Source organism: Pezoporus occidentalis, unplaced genomic scaffold, assembly GCF_034315485.1.
Source record: "Pezoporus occidentalis ecotype Australia unplaced genomic scaffold, CSIRO_AGI_Poc_V1 ctg231, whole genome shotgun sequence".
NCBI classification, from domain to species: domain Eukaryota; kingdom Metazoa; phylum Chordata; class Aves; order Psittaciformes; family Psittacidae; genus Pezoporus; species Pezoporus occidentalis.
This window is the reverse complement of record NW_026914191.1, coordinates 254,731-272,372: the sequence shown is the minus strand read 5'-3', so window position 1 is coordinate 272,372 and position 17,642 is coordinate 254,731. Positions and strand designations below refer to the sequence as shown.

At 37.3% G+C, this 17,642-nt stretch overlaps 1 protein-coding gene across 5 annotated transcripts in view; it reads right to left on the bottom strand.

The window, feature by feature from the left end:
- The window catches only part of CARMIL1 (capping protein regulator and myosin 1 linker 1), a 192,985-nt gene that overhangs the window by 72,555 nt on the left and 102,788 nt on the right, over positions 1 to 17,642 (bottom strand). For 4 of the 5 annotated variants that reach the window (XM_062621692.1, XM_062621694.1, XM_062621693.1 and 1 more), the window contains exons 12-18: positions 15,734 to 15,820; positions 12,645 to 12,748; positions 10,658 to 10,735; positions 10,465 to 10,541; positions 9,428 to 9,532; positions 5,009 to 5,078; positions 548 to 629 (exon numbers count right to left, since the gene is read on the bottom strand). In XM_062621692.1, the coding sequence (XP_062477676.1) occupies positions 548 to 629; positions 5,009 to 5,078; positions 9,428 to 9,532; positions 10,465 to 10,541; positions 10,658 to 10,735; positions 12,645 to 12,748; positions 15,734 to 15,820 (603 nt within the window). The remainder of the gene's footprint in view (positions 1 to 547; positions 630 to 5,008; positions 5,079 to 9,427; positions 9,533 to 10,464; positions 10,542 to 10,657; positions 10,736 to 12,644; positions 12,749 to 15,733; positions 15,821 to 17,642) is intronic. The other variant, XM_062621696.1, reaches the window with a different exon arrangement.

Genomic DNA, 17,642 nt, shown 5'->3' with positions numbered 1-17,642 from the left:
AGGTGAATTCTTCCACTTCATTTACACTCTAAGTCTGCAAGATGAGAAGCCAGCTGCTATTCCCAGCTAGGAAGCACAGAGCCCAAAATGTAGGAACAGTCCAAGGTTCCAAAGACTCCAACAGGTCTTCTCTGACCTTAAGCTGCTCGACTGTTTGCTCCAAACTTCCCTCCCTCATTTCAGTGTCATGGCTTCATTCTCTACCTGGTCTTTCCCAGCCTTTAATTATACTTTCACTTCTCATTTAGCTTCTCATCCACTTGTACTTAAACCCACATTCTTCTAGATCTAATATCACGCTTGCTGCCATCAATTTCTTTTGCTGTGTTACATATTATCCCAAACAACAAACTTCCAAGTTAGTCTATTAACATTCCTTATACACTTTATAGCAATGGGAGTTCTTGGTCCGAGATGTTTCCATAATCAATATCGTCAATATTGATTCAAGCAAGAATGACCATCCTTGATTACACTGTGAGCTGAAAGAAAAAGTTTCTCAGATTCTTGACTTGCATGATCCTCCATTCCTTTACTGTGTACTTACCATTGTCTGAGATATCTAGGCTTGTGATATTGTGTATTTCTGCTATGCATCCTTCCAAGACTTGTGCACCTCCAGATCTTAACTAGAGACAAAACATCATCCATTTTTGCAAACTAGTTACGGTTTCAAGATAACACAGAAAACAGCAGTAGGAGCTTTGTGGATACAGAAAGCACTACCAGCAGCAAAAAACAACAGCAACACAAGGAGTTATAGACATAAAAATGACAGCCTATGCACACATTCCTACTATTTTCATCCTTTAAACTCAGTATACACATATAAATGAGAAAAAGGACTCTGATTTCTCTTAAAACTATTGTTCAACAGTTAACATGGGTGAAAGATTTAAATGTTGGAAACACAGTGAATCCTTTAGCATTTTTGCTAGGCAGTGACTGCAGGATTCTGGTGCTGCTTCTTTACATGAAAAGTCCAGGATATTTCCAACATCTAGTGAGAAAAAAAAATAAATGGAGCCCAGCCTACAAGCATGCAACACTGTCACCCCTGGATCTCACTACATTCAAGTCCTCTTTCAGCTCTCAGGACAATGCTAGGGTGCCCCCATCAAAGATGAGTAGGAAATAATAAAAAATAAAAAGAAATTAAACAAAACAACCCCAAACAAAAAACTACAGGCAATGAAATAATTACGTTTCCCAAAGAAAATTGTTTTTTTTTCACTGAAAAGAAAATTTAAATAATCCAATTGTAAAATGGCCACAAAAGGCGATAAACAAGAAAATCAGTAATTTTCATTATTCTAAATTTAAAAGCATAAAAAAGAAAAACAGCAATGCCTAGCTGGAAAGTATTGATTATGATCCAATTAATCTGAAATATTACATGAATAGAAAAGAAATATCAGGATTTAATGAAAAAAAAAAAAACAATTAAATGGCCCAGGGGAAAACATCAAGACTCACAGTTGTGAAAACTTACACACTTATTTACTAATGGTACTGAATTAATGCAATGTGGCAGGGTTTTATTCCCCTCAAAGAAGCAAACGCATTTTCTTATTTCCTGCAGCCACATAAACTACTTAAGTGCACTTCACTTTACGAACATCCCCCAGAGAAAAACTTAATCAAAAGAGAGGAAAAAATCTACTAAAATCTATTTCCATATTTTCTGTTTTCTCTTCCCTTGCTTCCAAAAAAAAAAAATCTGAAAGCTTTATCAAACATCAAACAGCCTTTTCACCTCCTGTGCATAAAAAAATGAGTAATATTTTACTTAGATGACTTACGGGGCTAAGTATCCTGAATCAACCTGCTTATATTTCTGCAGATAGACTCTTTTATCTATGCTATAACTAAGGAAGCATATATGCCTTCTAGAAGTATTTTTCAGTAAAGACGCAATTCGGCACTTCCTACAACGTTTGAGATATGTGACTGGTTAACATGCAGCTCAATAACTTGGCCTAAGCATTTAAAGAACAATGGTAGTCAAAGACAACATCTAAATCATAAGTCACATCTGGAAGTGTAAGAGATACAGAACGTAAGGCACCTTTCCTCTTCAGCATAAAACAAAGCGTACCTATCCTTCACCCTATCCTCTCAAGAAGTGATCAGATTAAAGTCTGTATTTGGGGCAGAAGTGGTGCAATTTTAACTCATTTTTCTGAGAGCATTTGTAGCATTTGGTGTATACCAAAACCATTCAGCTTTGCTCTGCACTGCTGTCTTAGTGCGGTGCACCAGAAAATGACCATTTTACAACACAGAATGTCAAAGCTATTATTGCAGGATCTATGGAACTGGTAAATTTTATATATATATATATATATGTATTTATATATATATGTGTGATAGTTTGCATTGGTTGTTTTTACTATGCTTAGTGCCATGCACTTAAATTATACTCACAATAGAATCCAAATGCTTATGCTTTATATACTTTTAGGGTTGAAGTGGACAATTTTTCAGGAGCAGCTTTCAATCTTGTACTGATAACTATATTCAAAAACTTTAATACACGAGTATTTCATAGGTGCATATGGTGATATCTGTTTAATCTGGGGGCAAGGATAATTTGATTTTTGGGATCAAAATTTACTGCAACTGTATTAAAGTGTGTGTATGTGTATAGATATACACATGTGTATAGATATACACATACACACAGAGATAAATTGAATGGCTATTTATCAACGTGGACTGTGACACTGAAAAAAAACCAAACCTCTGCAACATCTCCTATATGACATTCTTCGGCGACTACAAATACAAGCTCTTATTCAGAGCAAACGAAGAACCATCCTTCAACAATTCTAAATGCCAAGCATGTTCAAAGCTTTGAGGTACCAATATAGGAAGGGCAAACAAAGCTGCTTACTGATTTAACAATTAAGGTAAAGCATGGAAGGTACTTACACAGTGACCAAGCTAAGGGAAGCAGAAGGGAAGAGAGTGCAATACATCAGTGCTGAGCAGATAGAAATAAAAATGTAATTTTCATAGTAAAAATAATTAAAACCAAACAAATAAGCAATATTAAATGATTAAGCTTGGAGTTAATATATCAGAAAATTATGGGAGCAAATGAAAAGTGGTGGGAGAGGGAAGGAACTGAGATTTATCCTTCCATAATTAAATACAAGCTTGCCTGATGTAGGAAAGAGGAGAGCAAAGCTGAAGCATCAGCTCTCCAGCCTGCTAACAGTGTGTGTTTGCAGGAACCAGGCATAGTGCAGGTCAGAGCTTCCCACAGCTTTGTTCTGGGTGCAGATTACCCTGCCCAGCTCACAAGAAAGCCAGGGAGAAGTGGAACTAGGACCCACTGAGAGTACTCCCAGCTCCTGGGACATCAAGACTCCTGATGGTGGAAGCATAACTTCTTCTTTCCAAAGCACATGAGAATGGATAAAGCTCAGGGTTGTGAAAAAAAATGTTAAGGGAAGGATCTAAGGAAGTGCTGTCAGTTTGAGCAGACCAGCTATGGGAACGCAACACCATGAGCTGGGCACAATTTCTTCCTTTCTGTCACCAGAGATAGACATGATTATATGTGCTTTGGTGTCCAATAAAGCTAATCGCCCCTCAAAGGACTCTTCCATATCCTACCCTGGAGGTTATATAATGAAAGAATAATGTTTTTACTCCTGTCAGCCCTTGATAATTTACATGCTAATTTATTTACATTTTTTTACATTATTTACATTTGTGTTTTATTGATTCAGTCTTTTAAGGTTATGATTACAGGATTTTATTTTTGTTACTTAATTACTCCTCCCTTTTCCTTCCTCTCTCTGAAAGAAAAATTATCATCCCTCTGATCTCTCCACTCAGAAGTCAGAAGCATGTGTACTTGACCTGAAAGCTTTTCTATTTGGAATTTACATGTAGTGCTCTTCAAAGTAATACAATTTTAAAAAAAGTATGAAGTATCAAAACAAGCTATGAAATGCATTCACAATGACTTGTTTTTTCTTCATAAGGAACTCTGTGCACATTCCAAAAGCAATCCACCTCAAACCTAAAGCAAGGATTACTGCACCGCAACATGTTCATCAAATTACATGTTTACTACTTAAAGCGAAAACACTGCATTTGAAAGGCACTTCCAGAACAGTTAATACTCAGGTGATGGAAAGATCTGCCTAACAAGTGAGAGGCTTTCTTTGCAGCTTAAAAAGGAAAAGTTGGCTGCTCAGCCAGGGGGCCTGAGCCTAAGCTGATTCATGTTGGTTTTGGCAAAAGTCCCCACAGTTCTCTATGTAACTTCGCCTCACTAACCCCCCAGGGTCATGGCTGATCTTTTGTCTTAAGCTGCAGCCACACAGGCATCGTCCTGCAAAAGTATGGACAATCCTGAGAAATGAAGTGCACAGCAAAGCACAGTGAAGCAAGAGGAAACAAGGTAAAGCCAATCAAGTTGCAACAACTGTTTTTCTTTATTCTTCAACTATTTAAAGCCATTTGCACAGTGCCTCTTGTGTTAATGGAATATTTCAATCAACTTTTACCAAAGCTCCCTATTCGCCTGAATTGATTAACTGATTAGGAAAGCAGAGGTCCTCCCAGGGTTAAAAACCAAATCTGCAAAAGATGAAGCATGTCTCTGGTTTTGAAGGAAAACAAGTGTATCACAGACATGGCTTCAGGGATTCCTGTGAGCCATTCAAATCTGGATGCATTGGAAAGTCCTGCAGCAGGGTCCTGTGTAATCACAGCACCAACAGCATAAGCCACCAAGTAGCAAACAGCACGCTGGCTCAATATCTAGAGCAGCTATGCTGCAAGGAGGGTTTTGATAATCTGGTGCTGCAGGTGCTTTGAACCTCTGGGCTCATTATTTAGGATGCTGTAACAAAGAGCAGCTGATTTTTACCGTAACTGCTTCTCTGAGTTCTACCTTTCCCACAACTTTTGACTGCAGAGGATTTCACAAGAACTCTAATTCCACATTATTGCATCTTTTGAACACATCCTGATAAATATTCCTTACCTCACAGCTACTGAGATCTAAAGACACCTCCTTCAGATTGTGATTGCAAGCCAGGCCTAACAAAAGCGCTCTGAAAAAGATCAATTTTAGAACCATTTAAAAGAAAAAAAGAATAGCAGCTTTACATCATCATCCAAGAGGTCACAGGTTACTATAACTATAATGCAAAGAACCATTTCAAGACAAAATAACAATAGCTGATCAATTAAATGACAATGGCAGCACAAACCTGTCACACTTTGAACATTCCAGCAGCTTCAAAAACTGCGGGGATGCAAGGCTAATAAAGAAACCGTGTAGCTAATGCTACATCAACATTTAATAACATTCATCAGAGATGAGTTTGCTTCAACATTTGCTTTCAAAGAGCATCAAGTGATTACAAAAGGAGTGCTCCATTGTGCAACCACACTAGCCCTCTGATTTTACAAGAATTCAGGGGAAGATTGCATTTTTAATATATGCAAGATGCTGTGCAGACTGCCATTTCATCCAGGCACAGTGCCTGTAACACTCAAACACTGGATCATATTCAAGTATCACACAACACTCTCAGTTCTGCAACCCAATAAATATTTACAGATTTCGGAATGATACACCCAGACAATGATATCCTTTGTCTTTAGGCATAATGGCAGACAAGTGTAGCAACGACTGATCATGATTTTCATAAATCCACCCTTAAGGCCTTACAGAAGCTTGTTTCCACATATAAAAGTTAGTGTTAACATCACATTCCTATTAATGCTGTCAAATCAGAAAGAACAACAGTATGTGTCTTAGAAGGAGCAAACACAATCTGCATACACCTTCTAATATCTTTAGAATAGACGCTGCTTTGAATTAATACTTGAACAAAGAAACAGAAGGACTTCTTTCCCAAACTTCATTTCAGCCAAAACCAATCTAACAGAATCCAAACTACCGATGCATGGAACAAAAACCAATCCACTTTGTTGAGCCATTCATCTACACGCTTGCTATGCAAGTAGTGTGTAAAAGCCACATTTAAAATGTGTGTGCCCCAGGAAGATTTTTCACTTAAACCTACTTATATCTGCCCTGCAGGTACGAACATGAATCAGACCTTCACAGTTAACAAAGGCAAGTATCTTGTGTTTATTTACTTCTTAAGCTACCAATGTACAGACTTTGAAACAGACGTGAAAGCTCTGCAACAGCTTTTACAGATTTTTAGCTTATATTTCCTTCCCAAACATGTTTTTATTCAAAGTTAGTCTGGCTGATGTTAACTTTGCAAAGAACTTCCTAAACATTTTGAGGTAACATAAAAAAATATAGTGCAACCATAAAGAAAAGGCAGATTAAAAGAAAGACCCAATGCTGCTTCAAATGTACTCTCTTCACAGGAAGAGGGTTATTTTAAATTCCTAACCTCCTCTTTCCTACAAACTCATCCTAAGAAAATCTCATGATGTCTCAACTCTTTGTCATGAAAAATCACCAGCATCCAAAGGCACTGAAGGCAGACATAATTATACTTAGCCACGACGTTTAAATCGCACAAGGCAATATGGAAAGGTCTTGTCAACTGTGCTAGATGCAGAATCCAAGAATTGGCCTTGTAATTAGCATTTGCATGAGAAGCATATGAGAAACTTCCCTTGTTGCAGCACTAACAGATCAAAATATAACTTTCGGCAATGTCTGTAAATGAACTAAACCATCATAATACACTTAAACAAGGAAAAGAGTATAAATAGCTTCACTCAGTTAAAAAAGGGGAAAAAAAAAAAGAGCAAGCTGTGATGGAACATTAACTATATTAACTATGTGCAAAAACCAGAAGCACCCTTTCCCCACCCACTACATAGCATCCTCACAGTACAGCTTTATTAGCAAATCTCTCCCCTGAAAGGCTTGACTTATATTAACAGGACCATCACTATACAAGTAAGTCTGTCTCCTTTGCTGACTGTACTGATTAACCAGTATTTTTAAACTCATAATAGCATATGCAATTAAACATGCCACAACTGTTGATCTAAAGGAAGTTGATAAGAAAGGAATCAACTAACAATCAGGGGAATTTGGAAATCAGGGCCAGGTATCTGCATTTTATCTGTTTCTTTTCTGTAGGCAGGCTTGATCTTGAATCAAGCATGTAACTCAGTGACCTCTGGTTCATGGACATAAAACCAGAAACTTCTTTGTGACAGGACAGTTCCAAAGGCTGATGTTGTCTGAACGATTTTGACATACACTGATTAAAGATGCCAGAGAAGAACTATTATCATACACTATGTCATTTTTATTTTTCCTTCTAGGAGATCATCCCTCATGTGCTATTACAATCTTGGCAATGACAAAGAAGTCTGTCTAAAAAAAGGTGTTTCCATTTTCTTGTCTTCAAAAAATCCTACAATCTTGACTGTTCTGTAGAAGTTTTGTAATTTTTTACAGTTAAGACCAAAAGGCTAAACAGCTACCCCAGGATATAGCACATCATCAGTTGTTTTAACATCAGATTAACTTCCACAGGATGCTTTTGAAGCGTATTACTCAAGCCACACAGGGTGTGAGAAGGAAAGCAAGATATACTGCCGATCACAGCTCTCTCGGCTGTTGTGAAATACACTCAGCTCAGACTGAAGAAGAAACTCAGGTCAGAGAAAGCACATCAAGGAAACTAACAGAAAATATTAAGAGCTCTGACCTATCTCTTAGGCAGAGGGGAACATTGCATCACAATAAAACAAAAGCAGCCCACGACAGAATGCCAGCCAGCTGAGAGTGGCATGGACACTTTGCAACCCTCCATGTCCAGCTGGACTTTGGACACTCCTCACACCCCAGGAGATACTCAACATGCCAAGAAGAAGAGCTAAATATAAACCTTAGTGTTTGGAGCTTCTCACCTTTCCTAATCTGCGTAGATATAGTCAGTGTCTCACATCATTCTTTTTGTCCTGTAGCACTGATAAGACTGTCTTGTGTATATTCTCCATTCTTCTGCTTCATTAAACATAGCTCCCTGCTGCCCTTCACCACAGAATCAATAGCCCTAAAATAATCAGATGCAACCAATGTGTTTCTCAATAACCACCTTCTGTTTGAAAAGACTTCTGTTTGAAGTACCACACCTTCCCAATCCTAGCAAAACAAGACAGCAATCAAGAGCATCAAACAGATCAGTAAAAGATCAGAGGTAAAGTGATAGGCTCCTACAGCTGAATATTGATTTCAATCCAGTGCATCTTACTTAAGCATCATATTGTACTATCCTCTCCAATCTCAAACTGCACTGAGAAAAAATATTCCAAAACAATGTACACTACTCTTTTCTGTGGGGCACTTGCCACTCTTCTCTCCCTTAGCTTCCCCCAGATTGTATCAACTTTTCATCCAGTGCTTCCTAACTATTCTTCATATACTATATCTCTAATTTTGCCATCAACAACCTTGCTGAGCTACTGTCCACTTCCCTTTCCTGTTCTCCCTTAGGAGGCAGGCCCCCAACCATGCAAATATACATACATACACATATGTATCTGTATCTGTGTCTAGATTAGGCTTCTGGAGGTGTGCTCCCTGAAATGGTTAATGAACATGTCTAGATGTCTACTACAGATAGAATTATGTACGTTTTAATGCCTATTAGTTAGCAAACTGACACAGTGGAAAGAGCGCTTTCTTTAATTTAGCCCAATAAACACAAAGATTCTGTCAGACTCATTGAATGATGTACCTAGATTAGGCCTGCCTATCTAGACCTACCTTGACTTTAAAACATACCTTTACATTTCATGTGTGGAAAGTTCAACACAGTTCAAAACTGCGCATGTCCCAGGAAGGGACACAGTGCTTCACCATTTCCCTTAGCCCGCATGAGGCTGTAAGAAGACTTTCTCTCGAGTACCCAACCCACATCACCACAACCTTTTAGCTACAGGATGCATGACATACAGCAAAGAGATGCATTGCACTTAGCACTCCTAGAAGCAGCTGCCATTGCCTCTCCCTGCAAAAGGAGGGCAGAGCTCTGTGCAATAGGTCTCTCCTCCCAAGCACTGCAACAGGTTCAGTTTCATAATGGCCGCTGCAATACTGCAGCCTCAAAGGAATGGCACTTGCACAAGTACATAATCCCATTTTCCATGAAGCAAACAGTTCTGTTTGTAAGCCATAAAGTAAGAAATATATCACAAAAAAAACGTTGATGGAAGCTAAACTGCTGTGACATTCCCACAGAACGAAGTATGATTAATGTCCTCAACTGTGAGATGGAAACATCATTTTCTGAATGCATCATCATTATGAAACTCAGGCAATGTATCAATAATGTACAATGGAAGAAAAAAGAGGCAAAATCCTTTCCCTTTCATTTTTAATATAAGGCACCCACATAAGAACAATGCAAACTAGGTTTTAAGCAACAGGAGAAAATGAAATTCTTACTTTAGAGGCTCAGGAGGGAGTTTAGTTCCCGACAGATTAATCTGCATCAAAGCAAGTGAGCTGCTGAAAAACTGTTTGAAGGAGGGAGGGACTTCTTTTCCTTTTCTGTAAGTAAGCAAATTCATTAAGACATAGCATCTAGACACTCCTTATTCCAATAAACAGTGAATGCAAACCGTCAGAATCATAATGATCTTTTACGTGTTTAATTTGCTCTACCTTAAAGAGCTCTGTAGTCAGGGGATCTCAATTAGCTTAGAATTATAATGTCATCAAAATGTTGATTCAACAAACCTCAGCATTGCATTGCTGCACAGAAGACATTACTATCTAGCTTCTGTTTGATGAACTACAAAATAAAAAATGGTCATTTAGGTCTGGTTAATAGTGGAAATACTTGTATCTTATGAGCAGAAGATCGAGCAGGACACGACAAAGACCCTGAAATTGCCTGTTCACCACAAGAAATAATTAGTCAATGCTGGTATAGCTTACCTCCAATTAGGTATCATCGCTGATATAGACCCAAGACACTGATCTGAAGAAAGTGGAGGCTAATGTTGTTATTTCCTACAGTGCAAGTATTCTAAAGTCAGTGTTAAGTCTCAAAGACTTTCAAAGGGACATCCTCCCAGAAGAGGACAAAAAAGCAAAAATGCATTTGTAACCATCATCAAATCCTGAAAAACGCAAACTTAAAAAAAAGACCAATCCAAATTTATAGAGGAATCAACTCAGTCAGACTTCAAAACCTGATGTTAATGCCTCTTAGAGACAAAAGATACATACAGACTTTCCACTGCATCAATATCACAAAAAACATATTAGGCAAGATAATGCTGACGAAGAGCAGGAAGGAAAAGTATTTTGCTTGGAAAAAATAATAACTATTTCATAGAGCACTAGGACTTCTAAGACTTTTATAAAGTCTTTTTAAAGTCTTAGGTTTCTTCTTAGAAAGAAAAGTGCAAGATGAGAGCAAGAAATGATAAAACAAAATATTGCAGGAGTTGAGAGTAATGATATTTAAACTGTACCTGTGAGAAAAAAGAGTTCTAGAGAGGCTAAGGACAGCTAGATGCTGAAGACATCCCCGAAGGAGGGCTCCACACACCTGGTTTAAAACAAGGAAGGCTGATTTTACTTCATATTAACCAAAACAGTGCCTGGGGATAGAAGGTGGGGAGTGTTTCCTTGGTATTTGAATCTCCAAGAAAAAAATGTTTTTACCATATCTAGCGCACACTCCGTGTTGGATAAATCCAGATGAACAAGGGCATTTGGCTGGGCCAAAAAATTGTACAGGCTCTGTAATTAATAGAGGAAAAAAAAAATAAATCCATGTTAATTTTGATATGATGACACTAATTACTGGATCCCTACTTCTCATTAGGTTTTAGGCTTTTATTATAAAATTGAGCTACAAGAGTTGTCTCTGAAATTTCTTTTCACCTAAGCAGCAAAACCCATTTTATTTTTGAAGGCTATTATTTTTTAAAATAACAGGGGAAATATTGGTGATCAGACTACATTTATCAAACATTACTCTTAATGCACAAGTCTTGAGTTACCTTGAAATTCACTTTTGCAGCAAATGATGATTAATTCAGTTAGAAATACCTTGCAATGTCACTCAGATTGCTATTATACTTCAGAAAGGCTAATTGGTTTGTAAAGTTTAAGGCAGCCCCTTGAAGCATGAGGGAAGCAACTAATTTGCATCTGAAGCCCATGTTTATTTCTTAGTATCAGCAGTACAGGTAATAAGATTTTAATATGATGGTTTCAGTACTGCATAAGGTATGTCAAGTAAATGTTAGTGTATTTAAAACTTCTCACTATAGCTTTATTTTGGGCTTTTTTTAGCCTTAGAGAACCACACAGAAAGATAAAAGTATGACCCAATTCACAGAAGCAAGGAATGCTCAACTCCACATGAAAACCAGCCAAACAGAGCATGTTCAACATTTCTAAAATAGATCCATCTTTCTAAAAACTAGGTCATTTAGCCCCTATACCTACAGGGCAACAAAGGTCCCTGCTTTAAAAATCCATGTGATTTGCTAGGGTTTATTTTAACTGCTATATAACAGGATTTCCTTACTCCAGTTGGAAAACTGCTCCACAGATTAAGAGATCTCAGTATTAATAACGCTTTTCTTTGAACCATATCTCTCTGACAGGCTAAGAAAAGCCCCACTTTTTGCATTTATGTCCCTTAAAATACTGTAGGTAGATACCAGGTTTCTTTAAGCATTGCCTACCAAAATTGTACATTTTACTTTACCTTTTGGTTTTACATTCTTTGCTATGCTAGTCTCTCAAAGAGTATTCACTGTGTGTCTTTACGTACATTTAACTAGTTGTTTGCTACCTTTTAAATCCTCTTGTCCCACTGAAGTTCTGTCTTAAAAGACTAATTCTTTGAATATACTGATGAATCTGAAACTTGTAAGATTTGTGAAAAAGTCAGTCGTGTCTGAGTGCACTTTAAATGGTTAAGATTGGGTGACTAGTGTTGCACATTTTAGATGCTCAATACTTAAAAGAATTCAAAGCCTGACACATACACACAACTTCTGATGTGAGAGAGAAATATGGATGTAACAGTCAAAAAGCGAATACATACAAATTGAGAACTAAGTGGATTCTGTTATGGAGAAAATAGAGCTGCACCTCTATGGCAACTGACAAAAAAATGAACATAGAAATTAAGAAAATAGTTACATTATTCAAAAAAACCATAAGCTTCAACAGCATGTGTCAACCGGCTGCACGGATTTATTTACACAAACAAAAACATTGAAAACAGAAATTCTTTCCAAAGAAATAATTTGTTTCCAACCTTCCAACAAAAAATTTTTAATACACTTATCACTAAAAAAATAGATGAGTTTTTTTATTTTGCTTGCTTTCAAACAGAACCTGAGGAGCATGGTATGTCCACTGAAACAAGTGATACACTTGCAGCTTCCTCATTTATCAGAGAAGCCAAGGATTAAAAGTATGAACTACAATTAGGTGGATTTGTTTAGCTGCATGGGACAATTGAATTCTCTGACTATAGTGAGGAGTAGAGATCAAAATGTTATTTTCTATCCCTCCTAGAACTCTACTGAAATAAAGGCAAAAAAGGAGCTAAACTAAATGACTTTGCCTTTCTCTTAACAATTAAAACATCCATTCATCAACTCCCAAATGAGAAGAACTTGCTTACTGAGAGATCATCACCACGGAGCGCATTCCCTGAGAGATCAAGATAGACAAGCGTGCTTGCAATCAGCGAGTTGGCACTCAGTGACTGGGAAAGGCTGTTCACCCCTGACAAAAAAGAAAAGCCTGTCAGTACTCAACTTAGTTGCCCAGACCCTGCAAGTGCAGTTTCAGTGAACACAGGCGTACATAAATGTTTAATGACCTCCTGTTACCATCAGCATACTGCAGCAGGGGAATACAGATCACCAGGCAGACATGAGACTGTTCCCTGCTACAAGATGCGCAGCTTTGAATGGACCATGCTCCACCAGCTGCCCTGACAAAGCCACAGTGTGTTACAGGTCCCAGATCCAGAGAAGAAATCTTTTTGCCAAGCCTAGAGTGGCTTTAACAGTGTGATCCCATTTTGAAACAGATTTTTAAAACAGAGTTTACTCCCTAATGTTCAGTCAGCGTCTTCCTGCAAACAATACTATTTAGATAAAAGTAGCTGTTGCAGTAGATGAAAGTATCTGTGAAAGACATTAACAATTATAATTGGGAAAACTTCAAAAGCAACTGACAAGACCTAGAAAATGAAATATTTCAGCTAATGTATTTGCCTGTAATTTCAGAAAAACAATTAAAATATCAAGAGATGCATAAAGACTCTCAGCTCCTGATCAAAACAAATACATATTTCTTACATTAAAATTAAAAGCTCACATTGAGAACAAACCAGTCAGAGCATTCTTTCTCTGAAATTCTTCAGCTTTTCCAAATACAAGTTAGGACATGGCTATTTCTAACTCCTTCAAATCTAGTTTAATGTAATGTCCTGCTAACAATTCAGATTGTGATATCAAGAATCAATTATGGGAATTCGGGAGCAGTGTTTGAGTTTGGGGGAGAAGAAGAGCTATCAAACAATCCATAACGTTGCTGCTTGTTTCATGTTCAAAAAGGGCCAACTGCTCAAAATCAGGCACATCAGTGAAGGTAAACAAGGTGAATGAAGGATTTTTTTAATTAGCCTTTGGCTTGGGCTCAGAAAAGCAAGCCCTATCTTTGAATGAGTATACTAGAATTTTCCATTTAACCACAATCTTCAAATCAATATATTTCTGTTTGAACTTCACCTACCTCATGCTACACTCTAATACTAATCTCACTTTCATTTGCAGACAATCTTTTATGCTCTTTTACTGCTCTCAGAAGGCTCAAAGTGTTAATGGCTCTCAGGAACTTTGAGATACAATATTTGAAGAAAGATCAGCTGGGAAGTTACCACCTGAACTTCACTTCTCAACCTTAGAAACTTATCTCAAAGAGAAAGTTCTTTTAACTTTCAAAAAGTCAAAAAGTAATGAGGGATTGTACAGAATTTCTGAAACTGAAAAGCTCAAAATAAAAAACAATAAAATATATTAAAAGAGAAAAAGTCTGAGGAAAAAAATTAATCCACGCACCTTGGAGTCTACTGAATCCAAAATCCAAGGTCTCCTTCAGACTTCCCCCATAGGAAGTATTACAAATTCAAAAATAGCCTCACAAGTTAAAACCAATTCAGTGCTGTCTTCTTAAGTTAAACTGGATAAGATAAGACAATTTTGCAGACAAATGAAGAAGTGAAGGTGAGTTTTTTCAGGTGAAGAGGGTTACTGAGAATAGGGAATAAGAATTCCAATTGTAAGACTTTGCATATACTTTTCTAAGGAATACTGAGGAGCTGCCATGGGACAATATTCAAGGTGACATGTTATTCTCTGGAGAATAGACAGTTATTGCAATGTAGTCTGGTCTAGGATTCACATGAGGTATTAGACATACTAGGAAACATTTTCAGCTTTTGTTTCAAGATTGTCTTTTAAAAGTCTGTTAGAAACCTTCCAAATTCTTTCCATAATCTCAGAATTTATTTTTACTGACAAGAGTTTTGTGGATGAACTTCACCAAGCTGGCGATTTATTCTTTACAAAGACAGAAGTGTAGCTAGAGTGTTCTCTGACTCAACAATCTCAAAGCACTTGCTGAAATCATTCAGATCACATGAAGAATAGAACAGGATGAATGAACATAGCAGAACTGCATGACTTTCTGTCAAATTCATGAACATCTAATGTTCATGAATGTAGTACATGTAAGGTTAGCCAAGATTTTTAATTAACTTCATTTTTAGTGACAAGCAGTTAACAGTGGAAAAAATTAACCCCACAGTTTAACAGTCTTTTTAATGACAATCATGATTGAACCTGTTTATAGTTTATTGTTTACTTCAGCATATCAAGCTACAGACACTCATTAAAAAAACACACCAAAAAACCTTTCTCTCCAGGTCAGCCCTAAAGCTTAGGTGAACAGAATTTGCACTTCACAGAGCAGTAGCTGAAAGGATAAAAGAGCATGGCTACTATCTGTTATCAATTAATGCCCTTCATAGACCTTAACTCATATTTTCCAGGTCATCAACATCTGCAAAAATGCTGCAATAATCTCAGTGTGTTTTTTCTATTTTTAACACTCGTGTCCTATGCAGGAGAGCCTGGATTTATGCAGCCTGCTTGAGAGGTGGCTGCATCTATTATTTGTAAAACAGCAATGCAAAAAATTGTGAAAGCTTCTGACTTGTGTTTCAGGACTGTTACTGCTTTTAAAATATACATTGCAATTACAGTATCAAGTCAGAAATCCGCAAGTTACAAAACAAAGAAATCTTTACTAGGAACAAACCACTTAGCAGCCACTGTCACAACACATGGTTTCATCAAATAATTGCATGCAAAACATTTGGAAAACTCCCTACACATTTCTACTTCAGACATCTTTTTGAAGCATGTATGAAACATAACATTTACGCCAAGTCTAAATTCAATCTTTCTTGAACAGTACAGGCTCAAGCCCAAAGCTTACATAAGTGAGTAAGAAGGGGACACAGAACTCAGCCCACAGTTCAGCAACCCAGGACTGCAAAAAAGCATCAGTGCTATCGGGAATACATATGTAAATCATTTACAGATTCAATTACTTTATAATCTGGTAACATGAGGTATTACTACACTGGAAGCCTGAAACCTGTAGAACAGAATAAAGAAGCATAGCTATAAAACATACCTTTAGGTGACAAGGAGGTTTTAGATAAATTTAAATGCTTCAGTCCCTTTGGAAGTTTGGCGAACTGGATGCTCAAAGATGACACGCCTGTTGGGGGAGCAAGGAGAAATGGAAATTTTTAGGTCAACTGTGTGATTTCAGGTTTTCACACAATCACACAAGTGCAAATGGCACTGGTGGAACTACAGAATTGCACTCATTGGGGGTGGAAAGAAGCAGAATGACCCTATCTTTTATGACGGTAATTCTTTGAAATGATTAATGTAGTCTAGATAAGGTCTTTGCTAAACACTGAACAAATAGGAAATCTTCCTGTTAACGATCAGTGAGTCACCTTGATTAATTTAATGACTATATAATACACACATACTTTGGAAAAGCAGTCAAAGGGCAGATGCTACATATGTCAAGCAGTCAGCACTTAAGAAATCTGGAAGCCTTTTATGATTCAGAAAAAAAAAACACCAAAAAAAACCCAACATAAAAAACCCAACAACAAAATAAAACCCAACAACAGTACTTCATGAGAAACTTCCAACCATTTTTATTATCTTTCAAAAGGAAGGGCTGTCGAGGCAAGAGAGACACCCATGTTAGCGAACACTGCCCTCTTTTTCTAAGGTAAACCCTGAGAACCTCAAATGTCTACTGAACCATAATGGCTACTTAATTCCCCTACAGTAGCCTGCAGGTAACCAGCCAGGACACAGGCTTGAAAATGCATGTGATCCCAAACAGCAAAAATCCACTAAGATGCAGACACAGACTGGACTACCTCAGTACAAATCCAACAAAAGAAAAAAAAAACCCACAACCCAACACTTTTTATCAAAGCCATTTCTCACAGTATCCAAGTTCCACACTCCATAAATTTAATTCTTCCATTTAAGCAAAAGACTGAAATTTGATTCAGAGAGCACCTCCTAAATAACAATGGAACTAATCTTGAAATATTTATTAGAGGACTAAATCAACAGAGAATCTCCGTGCTTAACCTGAGGTGTGAAATACAGTTCTCTACAGAAACTTGGAGAGAAAAGTGAGAAAGAGAGTAAAGATTCAAAACACAGTAAATGCAAAAGCTGGTACCCTTTTTCACATATGCAGACAAGAAACAGTCCACTAGTATATCATACACATATGTTTACTCTGCTGACATCATTTTTTAACTATCACTGATAATGAATGAGTAGCTACCTTGCACATACTTTTGCGGGGGATGGTGGTGTTTAATGTTCTCTGTAAAAACATGCCGTGTATGCTGGTGATAGGTACAACATCCATGCAGCTCAAGATAACATACCGTGTTTTATTTATATTGCCAAAATACAAGACCCATGAATGTGTTGGCATCATTTATTGAAAAGCACAATGGTAACCAGATGTCTTCAGCAACTTTAAGCAAGAACAGATCAAGTCATATTAACAGATTTTCTTTCATAGCTCTACTATTAAAATAAAATCTGTTTAGTTCCTCACAAAATAGAAGGCTCAATCTATGTTAGAGTGGCCTCAGAGTTTATAATCTGTTGTGGACTGTCCATATTTCTTAAACTGGGTTAGTCACAATGTATGCTTTCAAAATCAACACAGAGTTATGCTGGCAAAAGAGGAGAAAAAGGAATACAATCAGGATCACTAACAATATTTTTTGTTGTGAAGGCTTCTGAGTAAGACATACAGCAAATAATTTTACCTCTCCATCTTAGTATTCTTGTTTAGCTAACAATCTGCATACTGCTTACCACTTTAGCCAGAGTAATTTTAACATGTTACCAGCACTGGAGGTTAAGGATCCACCCAGTTCTAAGATGCAGGAATCAGGTTCATAAAAGAAAAAGTACTTCTGGTCACTCAGGCCCTTAAACACTCTTTAAGCCACCCATTTTTGCTAACCTCGTAATACGGA